This window comes from Dipodomys ordii, unplaced genomic scaffold (assembly GCF_000151885.1).
Source record: "Dipodomys ordii isolate 6190 unplaced genomic scaffold, Dord_2.0 Scaffold152, whole genome shotgun sequence".
NCBI lineage: Eukaryota > Metazoa > Chordata > Mammalia > Rodentia > Heteromyidae > Dipodomys > Dipodomys ordii.
The window spans coordinates 370,079-396,895 of record NW_012267368.1 but is presented as its reverse complement, the minus strand read 5'-3'; the positions used below and the strand labels follow the sequence as shown (position 1 = coordinate 396,895).

General features: G+C 41.9%; 1 protein-coding gene and 1 pseudogene across 4 annotated transcripts in view; both read right to left on the bottom strand.

The window, feature by feature from the left end:
- Positions 1-4,774, bottom strand: part of Ttk (TTK protein kinase) — a 36,697-nt gene extending 31,923 nt beyond the window's left edge. For all 4 annotated transcript variants that reach the window (XM_013032268.1, XM_013032269.1, XM_013032271.1 and 1 more), the window contains exons 1-4: positions 4,698-4,774; positions 3,651-3,827; positions 3,185-3,341; positions 36-258 (exon numbers count right to left, since the gene is read on the bottom strand). In XM_013032268.1, coding sequence (XP_012887722.1) covers positions 36-258; positions 3,185-3,323 — 362 coding nt within the window. In that variant the 5' untranslated portion in view covers positions 3,324-3,341; positions 3,651-3,827; positions 4,698-4,774. The remainder of the gene's footprint in view (positions 1-35; positions 259-3,184; positions 3,342-3,650; positions 3,828-4,697) is intronic.
- A 6,611-nt stretch (positions 4,775-11,385) lies between these two features.
- LOC105997756 lies at positions 11,386-11,678 on the bottom strand (annotated as a pseudogene).
- Between the last annotated feature and the right edge of the window lie 15,139 nt (positions 11,679-26,817).

Below are 26,817 nucleotides of genomic sequence, written 5' to 3'. Positions count from 1 at the left end.
CCACTGGCACTGGGGAAGAGATGTTCTTTACTTACGCTTTTAACTCAGCAAATCTTGTTTGAATTTGAGCAAAACTCTCATTTTTTCCATATTTATCAGGAGGTAGTGCTTCGATAGCTTGACTGTAACGACCAATCAATTTATTTAAAAGAGCGTCATCTAAGGGGGCACTGTTTTTCTCTAATTTGAGCAAGAAATTCAACCAGTCCTCGGGGTTGTTCGCCATCATTATAATATGGTTAACAGTTCCTGAGTTATCTGGAAGGAAAAAACAGAACAATATATATATACATCACATCAGGGATGGACAAAAAGCAATGCCAAATTCCATTTCTCCTTCAGATTATGGCTAAATATTTACAGAATCAGTTTCAATGTCCACAAACTCAATGTAGTAAAACTTTTAACAACTCATATGGGAAAATTCTCTATCAATCATTTAATTCATTAAAAATTCAGAAACTTAACACTTTGGTATATTTTCTTTACCAGCCTACCCATCCAAGAATATTTCCAGATACCTCAAACTTACTTGCAAAACAACTAAACAAAATCCGCTTTGCAAACTATTAAAAAAATGTGACATTATTTTTTTTCTTCCTCCAAGTTACCAACGTTTCTCACAGAGGCCTTGCTAATTTTCTGGTCTCACTATGCCCTTTGGAATTTTTTTTAGCTATTCTTTCCTTTGTGGAACCCTAACCTATAGAAACATCCAAACTAAACTTCAGATATAATTTTTACATTGTAATGCATTTTTACTTTATTGTTGTTTTAAAATCTTAGATATTCAATGATGAAATGGTGAAATCTGATTAGTGTAAACATGTATACAGAAGAAACAAATGAAATGCTCCCCATAACTATTACATGCTTAAACAAACAAACAAGAACAACCTTGAATGTCAGTTTCCTATTTGGAAATATTTGGGATATTTTAGTAATTATTAAACAGTATTAAATTCAGATAAGTTCAGATTTTCCAGAAACTATCATTCCTTTTATCAGCTTTAATAACTTGAAGCAAAATCTAAATCTCTAATACTGCAAGCAAAACTAATTTGTGGGTTTTTTTCTCCTTTTTTTTTCTTTTTTCTTTTTCCAGGACTGAGGACCAAACCCAGGCCCTTCCTCTGGGCTAAACCCTCAGCCCCTAATTTGTGTTTTCTACTAACCACAGTGCATTCATTACTTGTCATTTTTGTTTTAACTGTAACTCGGCCTGGCTGTATAGCTTTGCTAACAAATTGGTTAGTGAAGTGTTTAGAAAACTACAGGGGAAATCAGGAGTCTAGTTCCTCAAGCCCCAGGGCATCTATCCTTCCTCCTATTCAAACAACACTGAGTACCAGTGTCATTGGTATGCAAAATGTCACCAGCAGCTTTCTAGACTGACAAATCTGGAAGTGAAAGTACTTGTTCCCACCACCTCAGAACTTTCCCCTACACTCCAAGTCTAAGATCTGCATCTTGAGCACAACACTATAGTTTTGAGCTAAGAATCAGTAGAGGTGTGGGCAAGTACCCAACTACCTTGGCTTACAAGCTGTGAGACAATCTAAAGCATACTAATATTCTATTAAGACTTGAGAAAAGAAAAAAAAGACTTTTTACACTGTTATTTTCTTGGTTGGACTCCCAAAATGATTAGATCACACCTTTTCCTGATAACTTACTTTTAATTCCTCAGCTATTTAATAGTAGTGAGGAAATACATCTAGAAGTCACCGTTCAAATGACCTCACCAATTTGAAATATAATAAACCAGGCTTCTGCACTAATACTTATAAAAACAAAAACCCCCAAAACTAGTGTATTAAGCTTTGGGCACATTTACTCTTCAGCATTCAATAAATGTTTTGAGCGCCTACTGCATACCAAGTATCATTCTGTTCCACATAACAAAACAGACCAAAAACTATACCCTCCTGAGTTCATGTCCCAGAAGATAATAACCAAAACCATAAGTTAATCGCATACAAAATGACTAGTACCATAGAAACAAATAATATAAGGAAGAAAAATAGGGACACATATTGAACAGGCAAGTTAGAGAAAGCCACAGTGAAATGGCATTTACAGAAACCTAGAGGCAAGAGGGGGCAACTATTTGGGCATAGTACTCAAGGCATAGGCCAAAGAAAAAAGGAGTGGAAATGAGCTGCTCTAGGATACAGAGAGATATCAAGAAAGCCTAGAGTCTAGACCAGAGGACAGAAACAAAGAACAATGGGCCAGAAAATAATAAGCAAATTCTTCAAATCAAAATCCAGCTTCAAGTCACACACACCCCAAAACAAAAACAAACAAACAACAAAAAAACCAGACCTATTGCTGAATCTGGACAGTAATGGAAGTACAAATACCTCTAAGCACTTTAATAACAGTATCTGTTTCTCTTCATCTCCCTCCCATATACAAATCTTCCCTCTTTCTTACTCTCTGAGACAGAGTTTCACTATGACCAGTACTGGCCTTGAACTTGCTCTACAACCCCAGCTGCCTCAGGACACTATACACCCCTTCCTCAGCCTTCTGGGATTACAGAGGAGCACTACTGGCACCCAGCTGATTTTTTTTTCTTCTATTCCCTCCTTCCCCTCTACTGGGGTTTGAAAAGGACTTGAACTTGCTCAGCTAGCTAGCTTGCTTGGTGCTCTGATGGTTATTTTGGAGAGGCAGCATATTGAACTTTTCTGCCAGGGTTTGTGTCAATTTGCCACCTTCCGCTTCTCAGCTTCCGGAGCAGCAAGGATTATTGGTGTATGTCATCAAGTACACAGCTGAGTTTTAATTTCTTTACCTTTTTTTTTTTTTGTCTGACACCAAGAATCAAACTCAGTATTTTGCTCATACTCAAACTCGTTTATTGGCTAGCACTTTACCAACTGAGCCATGCCTCCATTCCTGAATTTTAATTTAAGAAAGCAGACAATTTTGAAATATTTCTAAACAGGCTAAAATATAAAGTTCACTTTAATACATGAGCATCCATTACTTAGAAAATTATATTAACACAGTTGTTGACATCTCATTCCTTGACTTCAGGGACATGCAATAAATGGTTATTTTTTAAAAGGGGAAGTAGCTGGGTAGTGCTTGTAAAACATATTTGAGTCCCTGAGTTCCACTCCCAGCATCTCTCAGTAAATAAATGGAAGATAATAAAATAAAAATAGCTTACCTGTATTATCAGCAGAGACTTTAGTCAAGCTTAGATCATCACTAAGGCCTTCATTTTTAAATTTATTCTTAATATCTCTCACTTTGCTCATGATGGAATCAATGGTCAATTCTCTGCCACTCCCATCTTCAGCCTCCATTTCTAAGGTGCAACTAGTCTTTTAGAACCCAGAAGAAAACACATTAATTTTGAGAGCATATCTAAATGCAGCTATTTTACTACTTGTGAGCACATCTAAATGCACTTATTATTAGACCTAAGAGAAGTTATTATTAGAGATTAAGAGCGATGTGCCCCAAAGCAACAGTCATGGTCTGTGATTTATCAAGGAAGTTTCAGAAGGCCAAATACACCTTTTCTTCCCAATATAACTTTAGTGAAGTTACATTCTTGTGTGGGTACTGGAGCTTGAACTCAGGGTCTTGACACTGTCCCTTAACTTTTCCTCTCAAGTTGGTTCTCTTACCAGTTGAGTGAGTCACACCTCCACATCCAACTTTCTGATGATCAACTGCAGGTAAGTCTTAAGGACTTTCCAGCCCAAGCTGGCTTCAAACCACCATCCTCATATCTCAGCCTCCAGAGTGGCTAGGATCAGAGGCGAGTGCCACTGGTAGCTGGCAATGTTACACTCTTGAAGTCACTGCAAGACACAAAATTTGCTGTCCTCTTTAAACTTTACAATTTCCTTCCACACGCTTGAATGTCTTCCTTTCAATTTCTCCGGACTTACTTTCTCTGGTATCTGCACATTTTGAAGTTCATATGTGTGTGTGTGTGTGCATATATATGTATACACACACACACACACACACACATATCCTAGTCTCAATAGACAGACACAGGATGTTTGCATGGATTCTCGGAATGACAAATGACAAAATGAATCCTTTGGATACTGAGATCAACTGTTTCTTTAGTCATCTACAGTATTTGATTAAACTTCAACCTGGTAAATTTCCAAAGCAGAATATGAACATCACCGCCCTTTCCTGGTGATGGAGCCCTCTGCACATTTGTTCTCGAGTGTATTTCGTAGACTCTGACTTGCTACCTCAATCCAATACGTGAGCCTAAGGTACTTCCACAGTAGTGAGCACTTGGTCACCTGCAGGCCCGAGTATTAAGTAAACAAAGTGCCTGCCATCTTTCTCCTGTTGCACCCCATCTTTGTTATTTATTAAACATCAACCGGGTCACTCGGGGTCACCGAGAGGGGTGTCTTCCGCTCCTGGGATTTCACAATAAAGAGGCCATCGAGTGGGCCGCGGGTTCCCTCCCTACCTCTGGGGTGGGATTAGAAGGGTCTCCGAGCCGCCGCGGGCCCCAGATCGAAACCGGCAGGACCGACGGGGTCGACGGGGTTTTGCAGCGGCGCGGCCCGGTCCGCACCGCCTCCCCCATTCCCGCAGCGGCCCAGGCCCGCAAAGCCGCGACACCTCCGCACCTCCCACGGCTCCTTCACCGCGCCCCGAGTCCGCTACTCGGCCCCTTCATCCCCCCCATTCCTCACCGGCCAGCGATGCCTCACAGCCCCTACTCCGGCCGCGGCTCCCGGGGCGCGTCCGCGAGGCTGTACCGGCCTCCCGGAAGCCACAAGGAGAAAAAGGTGGAAGCTACACTCCGCCCCGTAAACACGTTTGAATTACCCCGCCGTGATCGCCGCGGCCTCCTATTGGTCAAGGCGCGCCACGTGGCAGCGTCTGCAGCGATTGGCTCCGGCGCCTGGGAGCCGCACCGCCCCCTCCTCCCCCCGCCCCCGCCCGGCGAGCCCTGCCTAGGGAAGACGCTCATCCGGACCAGCACCGCACCTGTGCCGCGCCTGGGGTTAGAGGAGGAGGGGTGCGGTGAGAGGAATGGGGTGAAGGGTGGGGGTACCGAATCGGGCTGGTGTTCCTGGCGCCACTCGGCTGACTCTCCCGCACTTTCTAGTTCAACCAGGCCTAATTTCTGCCGGGGAGGTGGCTACCACACCCAGGTGACAGAAAAAGCCGCTTGTGAACGGCCGGAATGTAAGGCAGCGCTCCCGCCCTCCCGCAGCCACGCCCAGCCAATGGCCACGCCTCCTTCTTATGCCCCGCCCCCACGCCGCTGGTCCTGAGTTACGGCGCCCCTCCCTCGCCGCCCCTCCCCGGTCATCCCCAGGCGTGCGTGGTCCCGCCCCTCCCTGGTCATCCCCAGGCGTGCGTGGTCCCGCTGCTGCGCCTATGGTTTCTGTCCTCTGAAGAGGAAGGCCCTGCGGAACCCGGATTCTGACAGGTGCCGCAGGCGGGGGTGCCCGCCTTACAGGCCTGGTTCCCCAGCCGGCCTGAGCACCCCCCCGCTTCGCCCCCCCCTCCGTCCAAAGCCTCGAGATGCATGCAAGTCCTCTCTTCCACATGGCACAGATGGACTAGGACTCCACATACAGATCACTCCTCCATGACTCGCAACGCTTAATTCCGTGTAAATATGCTAGAAACGGCTGATAAGCGGTACTATTGGGGGAATAATGACCCCCATCACCCTGTCCTCAATGCATATGTAACTTTCAGAGAATATTTTTGATTTGTAAGTGATTGAATCCATGGATATGGAGCCCATAGCAGAGACCATTTGTCCTAGAATAGCTGGTGGCTCACACTTGTAAGGCCAGCCACTCTGGGCGCTGAGATCTCAGTTCAAAGCAAGCCCAGCCAGAAAAGCCTACGAGACTCGTATCTCCCAATTAATCCAAAAACCCAGAGTGGAGCTGTGGCTCAAGTGGTAGAGGCCTCAGACTGCAACACTGAGTACAAGCCCTGCTACTGATGCAGTGAGGTGGGGGAAGGCGGAGGTGTAGGGAAGGAAAGAAGGAGAGATTAAAATATCTGGCATCTCCAAGTGCTAGTGGCTCACACCTGTAATCCTAGTTATTCAGAAGGCTGTTCAAAGCCAGCCCAGGCAGGAAAGTTTGTGAGACTCATCTCAAACTATCAAAAAGCCAAAAGTGGAGGGCTGGGAAGTTGGCTCAGTAGTAGAGTGCTTCCCTTGCATGCATGCGGCCCTGGGTTCTATTCCTCAGCACCACATAAGCAGAAAAAGCCGGATATGGTGCTGTGGCTCAAGTGGTAGAGCGCTGGCCTTGAGCTGAAGAGCTGAGGGACTGTGCGCAGGCCCTGAGTTCAGGCCCCACGACCGACAAAAAAAAAGAGAGAGAGAGCCAAAAGTGGAGCTGTGGCTTAAAGGATAGAACACTAGTCTTGAGCAAAAGGCTCAGAGACAGCCCGTGGGCCCTAAGTTTTGTGCCCAGGACTGACACAAAAAGAAAATAAATTATATGGCATGCAACTGAATAAAATACCAGATACTCAGCACCAGAAAATGTAACTCTAAGTGAGGGAAGGTTAACAATCAGTTGTAATACATCCATCCAGAACTAAACAGTAAGTATAACTATATTTCATAAATTACTGGAAGCTATCGACATGTTACAGAGAAATGCAGAGTATGTAAAAAAAAAAAAGACCCCAGATATATGTCCATAGAGAGGAAAAATACAATGTCTGCAATAAAAACTTACAGGCATAGGATTAGCAGGAGATTTGTCTCTGGGAAACAAGATTGATAACTTGAAAATACAGCAATCTAAATCTATATGGTAACTTTACAACTTTGAGGGGGGTGAGAAGTGAAGTACTGGAAGGAAGGGATAATGGGAGAACAACAAAGAAGGGAGTATCAATGCTCAACAAGAAATTGCCTTGCTCATGTAACTGTAACCCCTCTCTGTACAGCATCTTTACAATAAAATAAAAATAAAAATTTATGGTACAGGGAGAAACAAAAATGGACAAAACTTCAGGAGTTGTGGAGCAATTTAAAAAGCCTAATGTGCATCACTCTGAAGTTTTCTCAGGAAAAGAGAAATTGAAAAATATAGTTAAGAAGCCAAAGCTTATGCAACATAATGAAAACTATAAATCAACAGATTAAAGAAGTTCAGCAAGTCACAAACACAAAAGTTGATTTAAAAAAAAAAACTTCATTTAGGTACTAATTGAATTTTTTTTTTTGAAACTGACAATGAGGAGAAAAAAAATCCTAAATACAACCAAAGATTAAAAACACAGTATATTAAATATAGAAAAGCAAAGAAGATAAGGCAGGAGAAATAAGAGTAATAGAGGATTGTAAATATGATCATGTTACGTGCATGTATGGAGCTATCACAATGAAACTCCCTTAAACTCTATAACTAATGTTCACTAATGACATAAATAAGTATAAATGAATAAGGGAAAAATAACAGCAAATTTCTTGTCAGAAACAATGTAAGCAGATCCATCTGTAAAAAAATCACTCTAAATTTGTATATAAGAAAAAAGTCATGTTAGAATTGTATATGGAGGGGCTGGGAAGGTGGATCAGTGGTAGAGCGCTTGCCTTGCATGCATGAGGCCCTGGGTTCGATTCCTCAGCACCACATAAGCAAAAAGAAAAAAAGCCAGAAGTGGCAATGTGATTCAAGTGGTTGAGTGCTAGCCTTGAGCTGAAGAGCTGAGGGACAGCACCCAGGCCCAGAGTTCAGGCCCCACGACCGGACCCCCCCCCAAAAAAAAGAATTGTATATGGAGAGAAAATGTTTATTGTAAGCAAAAAAAATATTTTCTGACATATGAAAGCTAAAAAAATTATCAAAAAGATTACAACACAAGAAATATTGAAGAGTTCTTTAAGCCAGATAATTAGGAATCTATGAAAGAATACAGAATGTTAGAAATAAACATTAAATATGTAGATATGTGTGCATGTGTATGTGTGTGTGTGTATTAAAGACAGGGTCTCACTATGTGGCCTAGTCTAGAACTTGTAATCCTCCTGCTTCTATTTAAATGCTCGGATTCTAGGTATGTGTCATCATGCTCAGCATAAAAAAATAATTTATTTCCTGTTTTTTACCTTTTTTAAAGATGGTAACTAGGACAACCAACCATGATAATGTGTTTTCCTTTGTAACACATAGATGTAAAACATATAACAATAGTAGTAGTGATGTTGGGAGTAGGAAACAGAAGTATAGGTATTTCTCCTAGATGTGTTGCATAGTATTAGTTATGATATTAAAGCAGCATTCCATAAACCTTCATCATCCTTCTTGGTAGCCACTACCCACTTGACGTTCCTGAGCCCTTAAACTGTGACTGGTTTAAAATGAAACTTGGTGTAAGAATAAAACATAAACCAGACTTCAGACATAATATGAAAAATATTACAAATTTTCTTATTAATTTTTATGCTAGCATATATTGAAATATAATTTGCATATATTGGTTTAACAAAAATAGTAATAAAATTTCACCTTTTAACTTATTTAAATGTTGCTTTCACGAAATTTACATTATATACATGGGTCACATTAGCTATCAGGCCGTCTTGTTAAAAATAAACTTGAAACAATCACTATAAACAACATCAAATAAAAACAACAACCAGACAAATAGAAACAAAGAGTTAGAGGAACAAAGAATAGAGGAAAAATGAAAAATATACAAAATGAAAGAGGGAACAGAAGAATGAAAATAGCACATGGTAGATTTAAATCCAACTATTAAATGTTCATGAGCTAAATGTTCCCTAAAAGATGGAGATTTTCAGATTGAATTTTAAGTCTACGTTGTCCACTTCCTTTAAGAAGCCTAATATACTTAGTTTGGGTTTTCTTTTGTTTGGTTTCTTTTTGTCTTGATAATAGTCCCTTCCTGTGTTGTCTAGGCTGGCCTCAAATTCCTGGGCTTAAGAATTCCTCTTGGGCTGGGAAGGTAGCTCAGTGGTAGAGTGCTTGCCTGCATACATGAGGCCCTGGGTTCAATTCCTCAGCACCACATAAGCAGAAAAAAAAAAGCTGGAAGTGGTGCTATGGTTCAAGTGGTAGCGCGCTAGCCTTGAGCTGAAGAGCTGAGGGACAGCACCCAGGCCCAGAGTTCAGGCCCCACGACCAGACCAAAAAAAAAAAAGGATTCCTCTTGTGCCAGTCTCCCCAGTAGCTGAAACTATAGGAGTAACCCACCATACTAAGTTACTCAATCCATTTAAGATTTTCATAGCATATAATCATTGCATAAGCTAGTATTTGATAGTGACATTCCTATTCATATATACAATGTACCCTACAGATATTCAAGTTAAATGACATAACTAGCTAAAAATAAAAGAATAAAAAGGATAGATTATACTAAACTACTAAAATATTGAAGTCCAGAAGTCCCTGCCCAGAGTTCTTGAAAAACATCTAAGAGGTGAATCTCAGTCACATACTTTAGGATCTAGTCCCACATTCTGTAGCAGTAGATCTTAGATGGTTGTGACGGTAAGCACTGTCCTCTGATGGACCAGGAGAGTGTGCGACATATTTCATAACCATTGGTAACACATAATTTACCAAACCAGACCTAGATAGTTTTGGAGTAACAAATAAACTTCTGGATAGAGAAATGAGAGGTAATTAATTGTAATAATCACATCACTGGAAGGAGCAACACAGAACAGGATCCATCATTCACCATGACCCCATATCATCCAGCCAGCCAGGAAAACTGAAAATAAAGCAAAGATTAGAGAAGGAAGAGAGGTACTGGATTGAAAGGGCAAATGACATCTCTTTTTTTCCTAACATGATCAGAATTTCCAGACATGAAAGTAAGGTCTTCAGGATGGCAGTAAGAATTGGCCAGCTAAGCTTCCAGCCACAAGATGCATGGCTTCAACAGCATTTATTTTCTCACAGTCTGGAGGCTGGAAGATCTAGGTGCCAGCACGGTTGGTTTGTGGTGAACCTGTGCTTAGCTTGCAGATGGGGCCTCTGTGTCTTCACAGGTTTTTTCTCTCCTGTGGGAGGGCAGAGAAAAATACCTGGCACCTCTTTCTCTCTTTCTTCTTTTTTAAGGCCACTAGAATTATTGGATTAGGGCCTCACCCTTATAATTTCTCTTCATCATAATTACCTCTATGTAGGCCTTATCACAGTGGGTTATCTTTGAGGAAGACTCAATTCAGTCTGTAGGAAAATCTACCTAGGGAATGTGATAAAAATCAGTTTAGTGTTTACAAGTTGATGGTCTCTAAGCAATACTTTTTTTTTGTTTTAAAATGCTGGAGATTGAATATAGGGTCTTGCACTAAATGCACCACCCCCAAGTACAGTTTATTAACTAATGAATGTGTAGGATATAAAACTACTGTAGTTTGGTGTCAGTGGCTCACACCTGGAATCCCAGCCCAAGTTCAAAGCCAGCCCAAGCAAGACTGTGAGATTCTTTTTTTTTTTTTTTTGTCGGTCCTGGGGCTTGAACTCTGGGCCTGGGCGTTGTCCCTCAGCTCTTCAACTCAAGGCTAGCGCTCTATCACTTGAGTTACAGCGCCACTTCCGACTGTGAGATTCTTATCTCCAATAAACTACTCAGAAAAAGCCAGAAGTGGCACTGTTGCTCAGTGGTAGAGTGCTAGTCTTGAGCTCAGAGAGGCTTGGGACAAGACCCAGGCTCTGAGTTCAAGCTCCAGGACTGGGGGAAAAATCCAACTAAGTACTTTAATCTACCAAGCCATAAAAGAATAAAGCAACGCAAAACTGCAAAAATACCCTTCTGATTTTTACATCATCTTTGAAACCTCTCATTTTAATGGAGCTACAAACATAACCAGGCCTCATTCATACTAGGTTTAAGACGCCACCTCTGAGCTCCAGCCCAAGATCATGGTCTCTCCTTTTCTCCTGTCATTATTCTATCGTAGTCTCCTCACAGGAAATAATAATAATGCTTTCACAATTTGTCCTTCACATTAAATCTTATCTTCCTTTCAAGGATCTTTCAGAAACAAATTGTTACGGTCTTTGGTGGCTTTCCTATTGTGTTCTGTTATTAGTAGTAGTAGTAGTACTTGCCAGTACTGGGGCTTGAACTCACTTAAGGCCTAGTGTTCTCACTTTGCTCTTTTCTGCTCAAGGCTGCTGCTACCACTTGAGCCATACCTCCAGTTCTTTTTTTTTTTTTACAATCCCAACGAATTTATTGTCACCTGATGATACCACAAGGTCATCAGAACTGTGCACACTAACAATGGGACTCATCAAACAATATGAACAGATGTTTTCTTAGATTCCCAGCAAAGAACAGGAAAACACAAACAAACAAACAAAAACACTGTATAAGATTCTTGATAACTTCTCCCTTCATTGATCATTTCTAGTTGGAGACACTTTTTAGTAGAGTAATATTATCACCTTTGAACATGATGCGACCCAGTTGTTTTCTTGACTTTGTTTTAGAATGAATTTCTTCTGCATCATCTAACACAAGGTTCATGTATTCATTAAAGCCAATGATGCAGCTCTCTATCCAAATATTCACCTGCTCATACAGCCATATCTGAATCCGAGATCTATTTTGTAAATATCTGAAGATAAGGTTGATGGGCTGCAGCACCATCACCTTTTGCACCTTTTGGCCCTGGCCACGGTACGCCATGGTGGAATCTTACAAAGGCCACACGCCATGGTGGAATCTTACAAAGGCCACACGGATCAGCACGCCACTCTACGAGGCACCTTCTGAACTCTCCTATTGTTTTTAAACTAGAGCCTAAACTTAATTCGGTCGGTGAGGCTCTACCCAATCCAGTCCCTACCTTCCTCTTGAGCTACATATTAAATCTCCCCCTATCGCTCTTCAGTGCACTATAATGGTGATTGTTTTATCGCTGCTATGATCAATAACTTGACAGAAACAACTTACAGAAAGAAAGATGTATTTTGGCTGACAGCTTCAGAGATTTCAGTTCATGAATCGCAGGACCATGATGAGGCAGAGCATCCCAATCGCAGGAGCATGAAGGAGAGGCTGCTCACCTCATGGTGGCCAGGAAACAGAAAGGGGTAGGGAGCAGCTGGGTGAACACATGATGGTCAAAGAACTTTCCTCAGTGACCCCCTTTCTCCTGGTAAGCCCACTTCTGAGTACCTTCCAAAGGAACTTCCACTTCCAACCCATGAGTCTGTAATGTACCTTTCCGATTCAAACAGTTAACCAAGCTGGGTTTCTGGTTTCTACAACAGGCATCCTTTCCACCTGTTATCTCCCTGGTATTATCCTCCTCATTCTCCAGCATGTACCAGTTGTCCATTAAGCTGCTGGTTTAGATCTCTTCATTGCTCTGTCTTTGCACACTTGATTCTAGATCGTGGGGGGAAAAAAGCAAACTCTGGCCCAGAGATCAGTTGCTGAGGCTCTAGCCTTAACTCTTGTCTGAGTCACTATGTTTCTGGGCCTCTGGGGTCGGAAGGCATTTGTAGAGTTGAATGTTCTCAGACTCTCCAAAATCAGAAAATGCAAGGGATAGGGGCAGAGCCACATGGAAACCCTAATTCAGTTTTACAGTCCTTTTCTAGAAACACGTATGGTAGGGAAAGGAGAGTGCAAGGGCAGAGTGCAAAGATGAACTGGGCAAAGCCATAGATTTTGGGGTTCAATACTGCTTGTTCATCAATGTAAAAGAATATAAACCAACCTAATAAGCTTTTAAAGAAAAAAATGAATATATAAAACATGATATAAAAATAGTTTTATACTGAGGAGGCAGAGAACTGAGGACTGCAGTTTGAAACTAGTCTACACAGGAAAGTTTATGAGATTTTTTTTTGGGGGGGTCCGGTTGTGAGGCCTGAATTCTGGGCCTGGGTGCTATCCCTCAGCTCTTCAGCTCAAGGCTAGCACTCTTCCACTTGAGCCACAGCGCCACTTCCAGCTTTTGTTTTCTTTTTGCTTGTGGGGTGCTGAGGAATCCAACCCAGGGCCTCATGCATGCAAGGCAAGCGCTCTACCACTGAGCCACCATCCCAGCCCAGTTTATGAGATTCTTATCTCCAGTAAACTACTTAGAAAATCAGGAAGTGGTGCTGTGGCTCAACTGGTAGAGTGCTAGCCTTGAGCAAAAGAAGCTCAGGGACAGGGCCCAGGACCTGAGTTCAAGCTCCAGGACCAGCATACAAAAAAAGTTTTATTTAGGCATTATGACAATATGACAATCGTGCAATTTAATGTTTTGACAGATGTATTCAATCATGAAACTAAGATAGTACACATGTCCATGCCACCAAATTTTCCTTATACTCCTTGTCTTTCTCCCTCCAGGGAGCCATTAATCTGCCGTTAGATACATTAGCTTCTATTTTCTATAATTTAAGTGGAATCGTACAATATATATTTATTTGTGCTGGCTTTGTTTCACTCAGTTATGTTTATTTGAGGTTTTTGTTGTGATGTTATGTATATCTGTAGTTGGATTCCACTTCAGTGTTGAATTACAATTGTATCATAGTCCTCATAGTCTCCATTTCCCCGATGAAGCGCATTTAGGTTGGGCTATAACAGAGAAGCCTGGCAAGAGAATTTATAGGCAAGTCCTTGAATGAGCTGTGTCAAGTTTTCTCTTGAGTGAGCATGCAGGGTTTGTCATATGGCAGGTGGATATATCGACACATTGTTCATCAAAGTAGTGATCATCACTGTATACCTCATCAACCAGCATTGTATACCAGTTCCATTCTACATTTTGGTCCTCTCTTAGTGTGGCTAATCTTTTTAATTTTAACTATTTATCTTTTTAATTTTAACTATTTATTTTTAGGCTGGAGCTGGGGCTTGAACTCAGAGCCTGGGTGCTGTCTCTTAGCTTTTTAGCACAAGCCTGGCACTTTATCACTTGAGCCATACCTCCACTTCTGGCTGTTTTGGTGGTTAACTGGAGATAAGAGACTGTTGGACTTTCCTGCCCAGCTGATATCAAACCTCAATCGTCAGATCAAATTCTGATCCTGGATCAGAATTACAGGTGTGAGCCTCTATGCTGGGCCTAGGTGTCTGCTCAGATAACTCTCTTCGACAAGGCCTCATCTAACTCTCTTACTCAAGATGACCCCATCTCCTCTCAGTTGTTCTTATCATATCACTATGATTATCCCTTTCATAGTATTTAGTCTGTAAATCAATAAATGTTTACTTATTTGTGTGTTTATCGTTTGTTTCGTCTTATCACAGAAGTTCTTTGAGAATGAGATTCTGGCTTACTTGGTCAATATTATGCCCCCAAACACAGTTAGTCTATTATTCTAGTCTATTATGAGGTATTTAACAAAAATTGTTGAATGAACCAGGTACCAGTGGCTCATGCCTGTAACCCTAACTACTCAAGAGGCTAAGATCTGAGGATCACAGTTCAAAGTCAGCTGGGGCAGGAAAGTCTAAGAGTCTTTCATCTCCAATTAATCACCAAAAAGCCGGAAGTAGAGCTGTATATCAAGTGGTTAAGCATCAATCTTAGGAGACAGTGACCAGGCCCTGAGTTCAAGCACCAAGACCAGCACCCACACAAAAAAGTTGTTGGATGAATCTGTCTGTGTGTGGTGTGTACCAGGCTATAAGTTCTATAATTACTGGACTGAGTTATGTCTTGCTCATCCCTGCATGTTTACTCAGAGGGTGGACTGAGTATGTGCTGAGCGAAAATGAAAAAAATAACAGTGTCAAGAGATATACAGCAGCCTGGCTCTCACCTGTGATCCTACCTACTCACGAGGCTGAGATCTGAAGATCTTGGTTCTAAGCCAGCCCAGGCAGGAAAACCCAGGAGACTTTTTTTTTTTGGATCCGGTCATGGGGCCTGAACTCTGGGCCTGGGCACTGTCCCTCAGCTCTTCAGCTCAAGGCTAGCGCTCTACCACTTGAGCCACAGCGCTACTTCTGGCTTTTTTCTTTTTGCTTATGTGGTACTGAGGAATCGAACCCAGGGCCTCATGCATGCAAGGCAAGCGCTCTACCACTGAGCCACCTTCCCAGCCCCCCAGGAGACTCTTATCACCAATGAATCACCAAAAACTACAAGTGGAAGTCTGATAAAGTGCCAGCCTTGTGCAAAACAGCTAAAGAACAGCTCACAGGCTGTTTTATAACACAATTATAAAGCCAGCAGCACTATAATCAAGAGTGCCAGAGCCTTCTGAGCAGAGCATAGGGAATTGTCTCAGCACCCGCAGGAGCCCTCAGCCTCGCCAACTATGGGACATCCCAGCTCACAGGAAGACTGCCCGTAGTTCCTGGCTTGTTTTCCTTGTGTACTGGTTTCCAACCCCTACCAGAAAGTGCCCTCCCTGCATTCATGAAAATCCTCAGAGAGCTTCTTACTTATGATCAGAAACAGATCTAGGCCTGGTAGACACCAAATTCTCTGAGAATTTGGTCACTGCTGCTTTTCTGTCTCCTTTTTCCAACCATCCAATTCTTTGATATCACTTGGCTAACATATGAACTTTGTCATACCCCATGCACATCTTTTTCAATCTTTTTAATTATTATTATTATTATTGCCAGTCTTGGGCTTCAACTCAGGGTCTGGGTGCTGTCTCTGAGCTTTTCCACCTCTACCACTTGAGCCACAGCTCTGCTTTGATGTGTGTGTGTGTGTGTGTGTGTGATTAGTTTTTATTTTTATTTTATTTATTATTTTATTTTTTACCAGTCCTGGGGCATGGACTCCGGGCTTGGGAGCTGTCCTTGATCTTTTTTTGCTCAAGGCTAGAGCTCTACTACCTGAGCCACAGTGCCACTTTTGGCTTTTTCTGTCAATGTGGTGCTGAGGAATCGAACCCAGGGCTTCATGAATGCTAGGCAAGCACTCTACCACTGAGCCACCTTCCCAGCTCCTCTGTGTGTTGTGTGTGTGTGTGTGCGTGTGTGTGTGTGTGCGCATGTGCGCGCGCGCGCGCGCGCGTGTGTGTGTGTGTGTGTGTGTTTAATTGGAGATAAGAGTCTTGTGGAACTTTCCTGCTGCTTGTCTGGCTTTGAATGTCGCTCTTCAGATCTCAGCCTCCTAAGTAGCTAGGAGTTTGGATTTTCACTCAAGGTCTGAGCCACCGTGCCTGGCTCTTTTTAATTACCTTTAAGTAGTTGTACGAAGAAGTTTCAATTCAACGTGTTAGTTTATGAGTCCTGTTCATCTTGATTACTGTCATCCCTTGCGTCCTTCTCAACCATCTCGCCCCAACCCCATCTGGCTTCTCATTTGCCTGCCATTAAATGCTCACAGCAACAAATCTTGGTTATCTGTGGCAAACCCCAGTTTGCTTCTGCTTCTTTCCATATTTGGGTGATAAAGTTTGGCCTCAAGGAGCCTCCGTATCATGTAAAGCAAACCCCAACTTGATGTGTGAAGAGAGCAAGCCCCCTGAGTGTCAGCCAGTTGAGCTGCTGTCAGAGGCCACCAAGGCGAACACCACGACTGCAGCCAGGGGCTGGACACTTGGGTAAGTTGTCCTTTTGAACACCTTTCTCCCCTTCCAACCTGAAGGATGAAACCAGTGCAGCCGACATGGGCGCGTGCCTCAATGCTCTGCAGAGTGCTCAGGCAGTGTGTTGGGGGTTTTGCTCCAGGCCTTCTCTTTGCCTCTGGAGGACCGAGCTGAGGATGCACATGAGGACCAGCCAGGCACAAAGCTAACCTCTGAATCTGTCTTCTTTGCCCACTTTGAGGATGAGTTTCCTCCCAGGACACTGTCAGCCCCAGCTGCCTAGAAGCCCACGGAGGAGACCAAGCTCAAGGTCTTTCTCACAGGCTCTTCACACTCAAGACAAAGACTCCCCAGACATGCGCACACATGCCTCCATCTGTGCCCACGGCAGTCCAGGGTCAAGCTGAGACTTGCTGCACGAGCTGAGTCTCCACATGAACTCAGCAGGAAGAAGCCTTACAAAACACGCAGCCACTGTGGCAAGAAAGCCAGCTAGATGCCACCAAGGCTGTGAGGTGGTGGGCAGAGTCACTTGAAGACCACCAAAGGAAAAAGAGAAGCCAAGCACCACCCCTGCCCTTCCCCCCTCCCCCCACAGCACTCTCTGCCAAGAGCAGGAAGGGATTTGGGAACTGAACACTTCTGCCAGACACTTCTCAAGCTGGGAATGTATGTCGTCTGTGCTTATCCAAGGATGTGAAATTAGTGTCTATGTTCGGTTACTGCATGGGTTTTTGGTGGTGGTATATGTTGGTGAGCCTAACTGTTCTAAAATTATCAGCAAGGCAATAACAGTTTGTTCAAGCCAGGAATGGATCATTAGTTCTTTCCTACCCCTTGCTCTGTTGGTGAGTTTCTGTGTTCACATCTGACACAGAAAAAATTAGATAGGCCAGGAATTGTTGCATGAGCCACAAGAAGGCTGAGGAGGGGAGAACACCGGAACCCCGAAAGTCAAGGACAGCCTGGGCAGTGTCACGAGACTTCTACCTCACAAGTAAGGGTGAACACCTTGTTCATCCTCACAAGATGGAGCGAACAAATGCAGCGGTGCTACTCTGCTAGGCACTATGTTGAAAACGAACTACACAACTTGTGGGCAGGGATGGGAGGGAAAAACTAGGAGAGAACAAGGGAAGGGGTGATACTGTCCCAAAAGATATGTACTTCTTTGCCTGATTTATGTAACGGTCACCTCTGTTTTTAGCATTGTCTAACAAAAGTAATTTTAAAAAGCAATGTACCCATTACCTGACTTATGAAATGACAGGCCTGTATATCATGTTTATAATAACAATAAAAATATATTTAAAAAATAGGTGAGTAGCAGTGACTCACATGTGTGATCCTAACTATTTATGAGGCTGAGATCTGAGGCTCGAGGTTCTTAACCAGCTTAGGCAAGACCCCACGCTCTTGCCTAACTTTCTTGTTCAAGGCTGCAGCACTATCACTTGAGCCACACAGATCCACTTTTGGCTCAGCTTCCTGAGTAACCAGGATTACAAGCATGAGCCATCAGTTCTTGGCTGAGTTCCCTCCTTTTGAGATGGGTATCTTTTATTGATAAAAGTGATGTCTTAATCATTTCCTTCATATATCTCATATACATTTTAAATCTAAACTTTATATATAAATGAATATATAAATATAAAATTTATACACACATATACATATTAAAGCTTTCTGAGGGTTGTTACCTGTTGAGTATACAGAGGCAGCAAGGAGTTCCTGAAGGGTGGAGAGCAGAGCCAGCTCCTCCCTGCCTCTTGCTCAACACGGAGCAGGTCTGCTGAGAATCCTACTTACACATGGACCCCAGGAGTGAGGAGGCACCTGCCTGAGGCTCACTCCCTGCCTTATCTGATAGAGCAAGGTGGCGACTGGTCCCATCAGAACCCACACATACCTCTAGGGGGAAGAAGTGGGCAACAGTTTTTTCAAGAGTTCCTTCCTCTCATAAAACATTCAGGACCAGAGCAGCTGTTGATGGCTGCATGGTGAAGATGGACAGAACTAAAACATAAACTAGGTAAATGATGGCATTTATTTGGAGAACAAAATACATGTTTCTCCTACAGAAAACAAACCATCTAATTTGTGTGTGTGTGTATGTGAGAGAGAAAGAGAAAGAGAGAGGGGGGGTTGAATTCAGGGCTTTGTACTTTTGCTTGGCCTTTTTTGCTCAAGGCTGGCACTCTGCTAGACTTCAGCCTTCCAAGTAGCTAAGGTTGCAGGCATGAGTGATCAGTACCAGCCCATCTGAAATTTAAAACTAAAATATGAGGGCTGGGAAGGTGGCTCAGTGGTAGAGTGCTTGCCTTGCATGCATGAGGCCCTGGGTTTGATTCCTCAGTACCACATAAGCAGGGGGAAAAAAAGCCAGAAGTGGTGCTATGGCTCAAGTGGTAGAGTGCTAGCCTTGAGCTGAAGAGCTGAGGGACAGCACCCAGGCCCAGAGTTCAGAACCACGACTGGACCCAAAAAATAAATAAATAAAAATAAAAAATGATGGGGAAGGACATAGAATTGAATGGGGAAACAGCCCTTTTAAGGTAGTGAGTGCAATGGATGAGGTTCTACAAGAACAATAACGAACAAAAACCCAAAAAGGTTCTTTTTTTTCTTTTAAAAGGTAAACAGTGATTTATTTGAAGGCAAAAGAAGAGCCATGAAAGAAAGTAAGGAAAATTATCAGGCTCCCCAAGTAGGGAGGGGACCTCTGGATCACTTTGTGATGGACAACCAAAAAGGCTCTTTGAAATCGTATTTTGACACCTTGAAATGGTAATCTATAATTTGGAATTGTGGTCATTTAAGAAAGCAATGTATCTTTTAAAAATCATTAATTGTTATGTTTAATCCATTACAGATGGCACTGGGAAGAAAAACATCAAATACAATGTCACCTCATGAGAATCCTGTAGTTTTAATACATGAGACATTAGGGCACCAGATCCCACATCCATTTGGTGGCAAAGCATTAATGTTTTAACACGCTACTTGCTTTGCCTTACAGGCAGCTACTGAGAAACAGGACTTTCTTTATAAAATTTATCACATTGAGTTTTTCAAAACCTGATAATTTGCACTGATCCAATTGTCTTTGTTCCACTTCAGCATGTGAAAGTGATTTGTTTTTTTTCCAAGAAATAAATGTATTTCTACTAATTCCATAAAAATGAGAGTAATACTGATAATAAGTCCTGACTTCCTAAAGGACAGTGTTTTATATTTGCAAATCCAAAATGACAGTGTTTTATATTTGCAGACCACTTTATAAACAGTGAACACACATGCCCTTTGATCTCCATACTAGATCTGTTCATTTGTTTTGTGTCCATACTGGTGCTGGAACTTGGGGACTGGGGCACTTTACTTCAGATTTTAGCTCAAGGTTGGTGCTCTACCATCTAAGCCACTGGATTTCCAGCTTTTGGTGGTTTATTGAAAAAGAGACTCTTGCATTTGTCTGCATGAGCTGACCTTAAATCATGATTCTCACAACTGAGCTTCCTGAATTGCTATGATTAGAGGACAAGTGTGAGCCACCAGTGCCCAGCTCCCCTTAGGAAGAAGGCGGTAAGAAAATGAAATGTAGACTATTTTACTGACTTGCCTTTGGCTGAAAAAAGTCAAAAGTGGGGCTGGAGGCCTGTGGCTCACACCAGTAGTCTTAGCTACTTAGGAGGCTGAGATCTGAGGATCACAGTTTGAAGTCAGCCTGGGTAGGAAAGTCTGTGAGACTCGTATCTCCAATTAACCAGCAAAAAGCCAGAAGAACACTAGCCTCGAGCGCAACAGCTCAGGGACAGCACCCAGACCCACCCCCCAAGACTGGTACCAGAAAAAAAAAAGTGAAAAATGGGACTAGAACTCTGGATATTGGCTTCTTCACCCATTTTTTGAGTAGAAAGGTTATTCCTAACTGTACAGATCGTGTCACTGAAAACCTCTTCCATTTCTAGAGATGAGTAAAATGTGCCCAAAGACGTGTGATTCCTAGTACTTATGCACACTTTCCTGGTGTAATTCATGGCCATGGGTTTTCATGCACTGGTGGAATAACATGTAAATCACGCTGGTAAACAGCTCAGCTCTTTGGCTTCTCCAGGAGACGGAGTCTCTGGTACTGCTTAGTTGGCAGATCTGACTTAGAAAAGCATCACTTCGGCCTACTCCACCCTTTGACCCAGTTTCTGCCAGAAGTTGGCACCACCGCTCCTGAGTGGCACACACCGCAGGCGCTCTGCACTTGCTCCATCCTGCCTTGGCAATGTTCAGGCCTCCCTCATTCACCCTGCAAAGAGCAGGAGGAGGGAAGCTCATGTGCAGAACAGGTCAGGTTCATCTCTTCCCCACCCATTTCCTAGATTCATCCCACTCCATTGGGCCTCTAAGTCCTACCTGTGTGCTACAGGCTACGCTGACAGGGGACACACAGATTGTCACCTTGGAAGCATGCTTAGAAACCACAAGAGTTTCACACCTGCTTCCCTTAAAACTTTCTGGTTACCCTAGATCACTTTTATGATAAGGAAAGACAGGTTCCTCCCCCCATGTGTGAGTTCTAGAGAGAGAGTGCAAACAGATGCCCAGCTAATATTTATCTTTACATATTAATTATTAAATATTAATTTAAGATATTTAATTGGATGCTACTAGTTTCATTTTATTTTCATATTCATTATAATTTAATATTTATTTTCAATTTAATATAAAAAGCTCATTTGGGGAATATTGATGAAATAGTTAAATATTTCAATGTCGGGTAACTAGCTGTAAAATAAAATGTGTTCTTTCTGCCAACTGCAGGCAGGGTATGCCAGTAATAAAAGTTATGGTTTTGGGGCGAGGGAGGATTGGGTGGGGGGCGGGGGGAGGATGGGAAGGGTAAACAAAGGAGGAGGCTGCAATGCTTGATAAGAAATGTACTCATTATCTTGACCATGTAATTGTACAGTATTTTCACAATAAAAAAGTCATGGTTTTATGTACTGATTTTTGGCAAGATATAACATTAATCAGCCAGTTATGCAGGAATAATAACATTTTATGTTACTGACAGAATGATTTCTTCTATAAAGTTATTGTTGTAATTTTCACAGCTGAGCATGGTGGGATACAACTATAACCCCAGCACTTGGAAGGCAGAGACAGGAGAAGCATGAGTTCAAGGATAGTCTGGGCTATATAGTAAAACACACACCCCATCTTAACTGTTTAAGATCAATGACAGCAAAAGGCTTTCCTGTAACTTGTGCTCTATTGACAGTGGTGAGCTAACACACACACACACACACACAATAGTTGTATACAAAGAGTAAACAATTGAAATGTATTTTCAGCAAACAAAAATAAAATGAAAATTATTTTACCCGTATTTTCATTATTGAGAAGCTTGGTGAAGAACAGAAAAAAATAAGGCAATTTCAGATGTATCCATTCCTCCCCTCTCTCTCTCCCTACTTCTCTTCTTTATTCCTTTCTTTCCTTCTTCAATTGTTTAAACTATCTTGAAGTACTTGTACAGAGGGATTTCAATTCAACGTGTCAGTTTATGTCATGCTCCTCCATCTCTCCCAACCCCACCCTTCCCCTCAAGTTACTGGTTCTATTTCCACAATGTACAGTGAATATTGTGACTGCACTTACCCTCCCTTGATATCTTATCTGTCCCCTCTCCTTAATCTTGCCCTCCCATCCCATCACCTCAGGCTCCAGCTTCCTGGTTGTCATTTTGTTTGACTCCAAGGAGTTACACTACTGGAATTCTCCCCTGCATGTATCAGTAGCAGTTTCCTTCCCTACACAAAAGCAGTAGTTTTGGGTTCTCCTTTTAAAGGCAATTTGCTGTGGGAATTGTACTTTCCTGTCACTTGCTACTTGAGTAGAGTACATGACATCAGAAGAAAAGGAGAAGTATTTGTTGTCAACAAACATAAAAATTCTGGAGGGGGGCCGAGAAGGTGGCTCAATGGTAGAGCGTTTGCCTTGCATGCAGGAGGCCCTGGGTTCGATTCCTTAGCACGACATAAGCAAAAAGAAAAAAGCCGGAAGTGGCACTGTGGCTCAAGTGGTAGAGTGCTAGCCTTGAGCTGAAGAGCTGAGGGACAGCGCCCAGGCCCAGAGTTCAGGCCCCACGACCGGACCCCCCAAAAAAAATTTCTGGAGGGCATTACATCCCTTGATAATTCTATAAGGCAGAAAATAGATTAGGGAGTATAATTCACATTAATTTTCAAGAACAATAAAAAAATGAACAATTCTAACTTATATAAATTATATTCATATTTGCTCCATATTGCTCTTAGTATTTTCAACACAAGATTATACTGTAGAATACCTAGGTGACTATAATTTTCTCCATAGTAGGAAAGTTATCAATGCGTATTTCCTGTAGGTTTAGGAACATTATACATGATTATTTAATTCAATTATTAATGAAGAGAGATCATAATATCTTTAAAAAATTTTTCTCAGTGGAGTGTGACAGTGCATACCTGTAACCTCAGCACTTAGGAAGCTAAGGCAGGAGGATTGTAAGTTCAAAGCCAGCCTGGGCTACAGTGCAACTTCGAGGCTAGCCTGTGATATACAGCTATTCTTTACCTTGAGAAGTCTTTCAATTTCAATGGTGCATATCTTCCCTCTGAAGTATCCACTGACAATGGACTACTTCAGTCCATTGATTAGAAAGAAAATGCTATGCCTTTGTATATTTTAATATTCATCAGTTCATTTGACCCACACAATGGCTGAGTGAAGTAGACAGGGGAATACTTTCTCTTCATGTATAATCAGATAAGGAGACTGAGACTCGGGGTTTGCCCTTGCCCACACACAGGAAGGCCAGTGGAAAATACACAGTGAAGTCTCAGCTGACTGCTGGTGTGTAATGACAGTAAAGTCCCTTCCTAGGTACCCTTCATGGAACTTACGATCTTTGCAGATAGAATGCTAAAAGAAATTCCTGTAAGTAAAATACGTTGCTTTCCTTTAGGCTTACCCTTGCTTACTCTAGATCAAAAAGGAGTAAGTAAATACATATACATATATAGACATACATACACATATATACATATATGTGCATATCCGTATAAATATATTTATAAATTATTTATATAAGTAAATACAAATGTATGTATGTGTGTATATATTTATATGTATACATGTATACATACATATATGTATATATATTTATGTATGTGTATATTTATATACATATATATATATATATATATATATATATTTGCTGCGGTCCTATAACCCAGACTCTATGCTGGAAGAAAAGGAATTTTCATTCCAGTAGAGAGAAAGATGATCAAGTAAGGTCATTTTGGCTAATGGTAAGGACTGTGGAGGAGGGAATAAATGGTACAATGGAGTTCACCTTCAGCAGGCCTTCCAAGGTCTCTTGAGCTGAGACCAGAAGAGCTTAAGCCAGAATATTCCAGGCAAAGGGAAGGAGAAGCTGGGCGTGTTTGAGAGGAGACTGGTGTGGGAAGGCTGTGTGGGGAAGAGCAGGGGGGGGGGCAGAAGGGGGCGTAAGAGGGGGACAGCCTGGCCCAGATGCAGGGATTCTGCACTCTGAACTTACTGGGAGGTGAGCAGGTGAGCAGGTGAGCAGGTGAGCAGGTGTGCCACAGGCAGGCGAAGGTGATCTTGGGGGAGGAGGAACTCATTGGAAGGCTGCAGTGAGTGTTAGAACCAGTGCCCCTCCTTCCAGTTCTGCTGCCAGGGTACAAGCACCTCAGGACGCTGAGATCTGAGGACTGAGGTTCGAAGCCAACCTCAGGCAGGAAAGTCACTGAGATGCTTATCTTCCAATCATCACCAAGAAAGTCAGAAGGGGAGCTGTGGCTCAAGTGGTTCAGCACCAGGCTTGAGCGAAAGGGCCCAGGTACTGCGTTCAAGCACCAGGCCAGGCACACACACACAGGGCCCCTGGACTTACAGGGTGGAGGGAATGTTCCATGCAAGAAATTGGAGAATGAGCAGGAAAGGCACAAGCTCCATCAGATGTTTGTCAGCACCTCTCCTGTACCGACGCAAAGGAGAAGAATCAATGCTGACATGTTGGACACGGATGTCTGCCAAGAAAAGCTTCCAAAATATTAGCTAGTTCTTCTGTTTATAATCCTCTATACCTATTGTGTACCAGAAAAATCCAAATGCACATCTTCCTTCTTTGCAGTAGTGGTGTTTGAACTTAGGGCCTCCTCACCTGAAAGACAGGCAAGCTACTCATCGAGCCACACCGCCAGGTCTCAATTGCTTCACACTTTGAATATATATATATATATATATATACATATATATATATTCTTATTCTATATGAGAATCATTTGTATTCTTTACATACATTCATATTCTCTCTATATATCTACATATATTCTACACATATCTATAAACATCTAGATATATTTAACTATATCTATCTATATTTACCTATCTGTAGATATAGGTATCTATACATATATATCTAGGTATAGATCAATATGTATAACGTTTGAACTGATGTTTAAGTTCTCAGCCAGAAATATGCACTCAATGTGTTCAATTAAGTTGGTCCTCTTGGGAGCATATTGTGTCTCTGCTTAGAATGCTTAAGCTGATGTTATAAAGTGTTGATATATACAAGTGTAATGCATTTTATAGGGAATCTCCCTTTGAGGAATAAAAATTATTAACACATGTGTTTACCAGGAACTCCTTCTCTAGGCTAGCTTACCTCTTCTCATCTAGAACCCAAGAATCTTCAAGGCAAAAACAGCCTCCTGGCATACCAAACAAATACAACATAGTAGATACTCAGTGGCTATTTGTTGAATGAACAAAATAATTGCTATGTATTTATGGTGCACATTTTAGTTATTACCATTTCCAGTAAGCCACAAACACCCTCACCTATTTTTTCCAAAGTAATACAGAATACAAGGAGTCACTTACCATAAATGACTACATTTTATTAAATTCCCCTTTATACTTATCTCTTTGATACTGTCAACTCTTTGAAGATAGTGCTTGCCTCATAACAGAACAGTAGCAAGCAACATTTATTGAGAAGCTTGAATAAGCTTCTTTGAATATTTGACTTTATTTGAGCACCATAAAATGCTAATGTTGTAGGTGCTATTATCAAACCTAAAGATATACACAATAGTTGTTTCTCTGGAATAAATACCTAGAAGTAAAATTACTGCAAAAGGCTAATTTTTTTTTTTACTTTTTATTTCTTCTTTATAATGTGAAAGTCTTCATCTTTAGATTGGTTACAGATGTATTTGCAAAGTGAATACAAAGTTCCCATATGCCTCACACCCAGCTCCTTTATCGCTTACACTACTCATTAACGTGATACCTTGTCACGATTACTGAACAAATATTGAATCCCTATGTCATTCAGGACTTTCTTTTTCTCTTCCTTTCTTCCTTCCTTCGTGCCAGTCCTGGGGCTGGACATTGTCCTTTGTGCACAGAGCTAACGCTCTACCACTTGAGTCAGAGTTCCGTTTTCAGGGGTTTTGGTGGTTAATTGGAAATATGTCTTATGGATTTTCCTACCTGGGCTGGATTCTGATAGCACTCCTCAGAACTCAGCCTCCTGAGTAGTTAGGATTATAGATGTGAGCTACCATTTTAAGGAGTACTAGTTAGTTATTTTGTAGACTGCCCAAATAAGTGGAACTTTTCTGATATTTTTCTCATGACTAGAGTTTAGGAGAGAAAGACCACAGAGGAAAACTCTCATTTTCATCACATGAGAAGAAAAATATGTATTATTACTATTTCTTACCTCTGTTGACATTGATCATTTGTTTGTGGCAGCGTTACACGCGTTTATCTGTTTTAACATTAGTTTCTTTCCTGTTTCATTTCTGCACATTTAGAAAGAAGTCTCTATGTGAAGCCCACACTAAAGAAGTTGATTATCTTTATCTCCTTGGAGATGGCGTATGTGCATAAATTATTTGCAAAGGAATTTTTTTCTTTTTGTAGTGCTAGAGTATAACCCACGCCTCATGCATACATGTGCTGTACCATTGAGCCCATCTCTACCACTGCAAACGAGGTCTGTCTTCCTGTCTGTCTGTCTGTCTATCTATCTATCTTCACATTGTTATCATTTACACATTTATTTCTCTAGTGCTGAGCATTGAACACCAACATCTTGTTCACAGTTCTTTATAAATATTACATCTATACACAACTATAGAATCTATGTTAAGCCAATAATGCGTGTATAGTAATGTATTCCATTCTATTTATCTCTATTACCACGAGTTTTTTCCTCCTCCTCCTCCTCCTCCTCCTGCTCCTCCTCCTCCTCCTC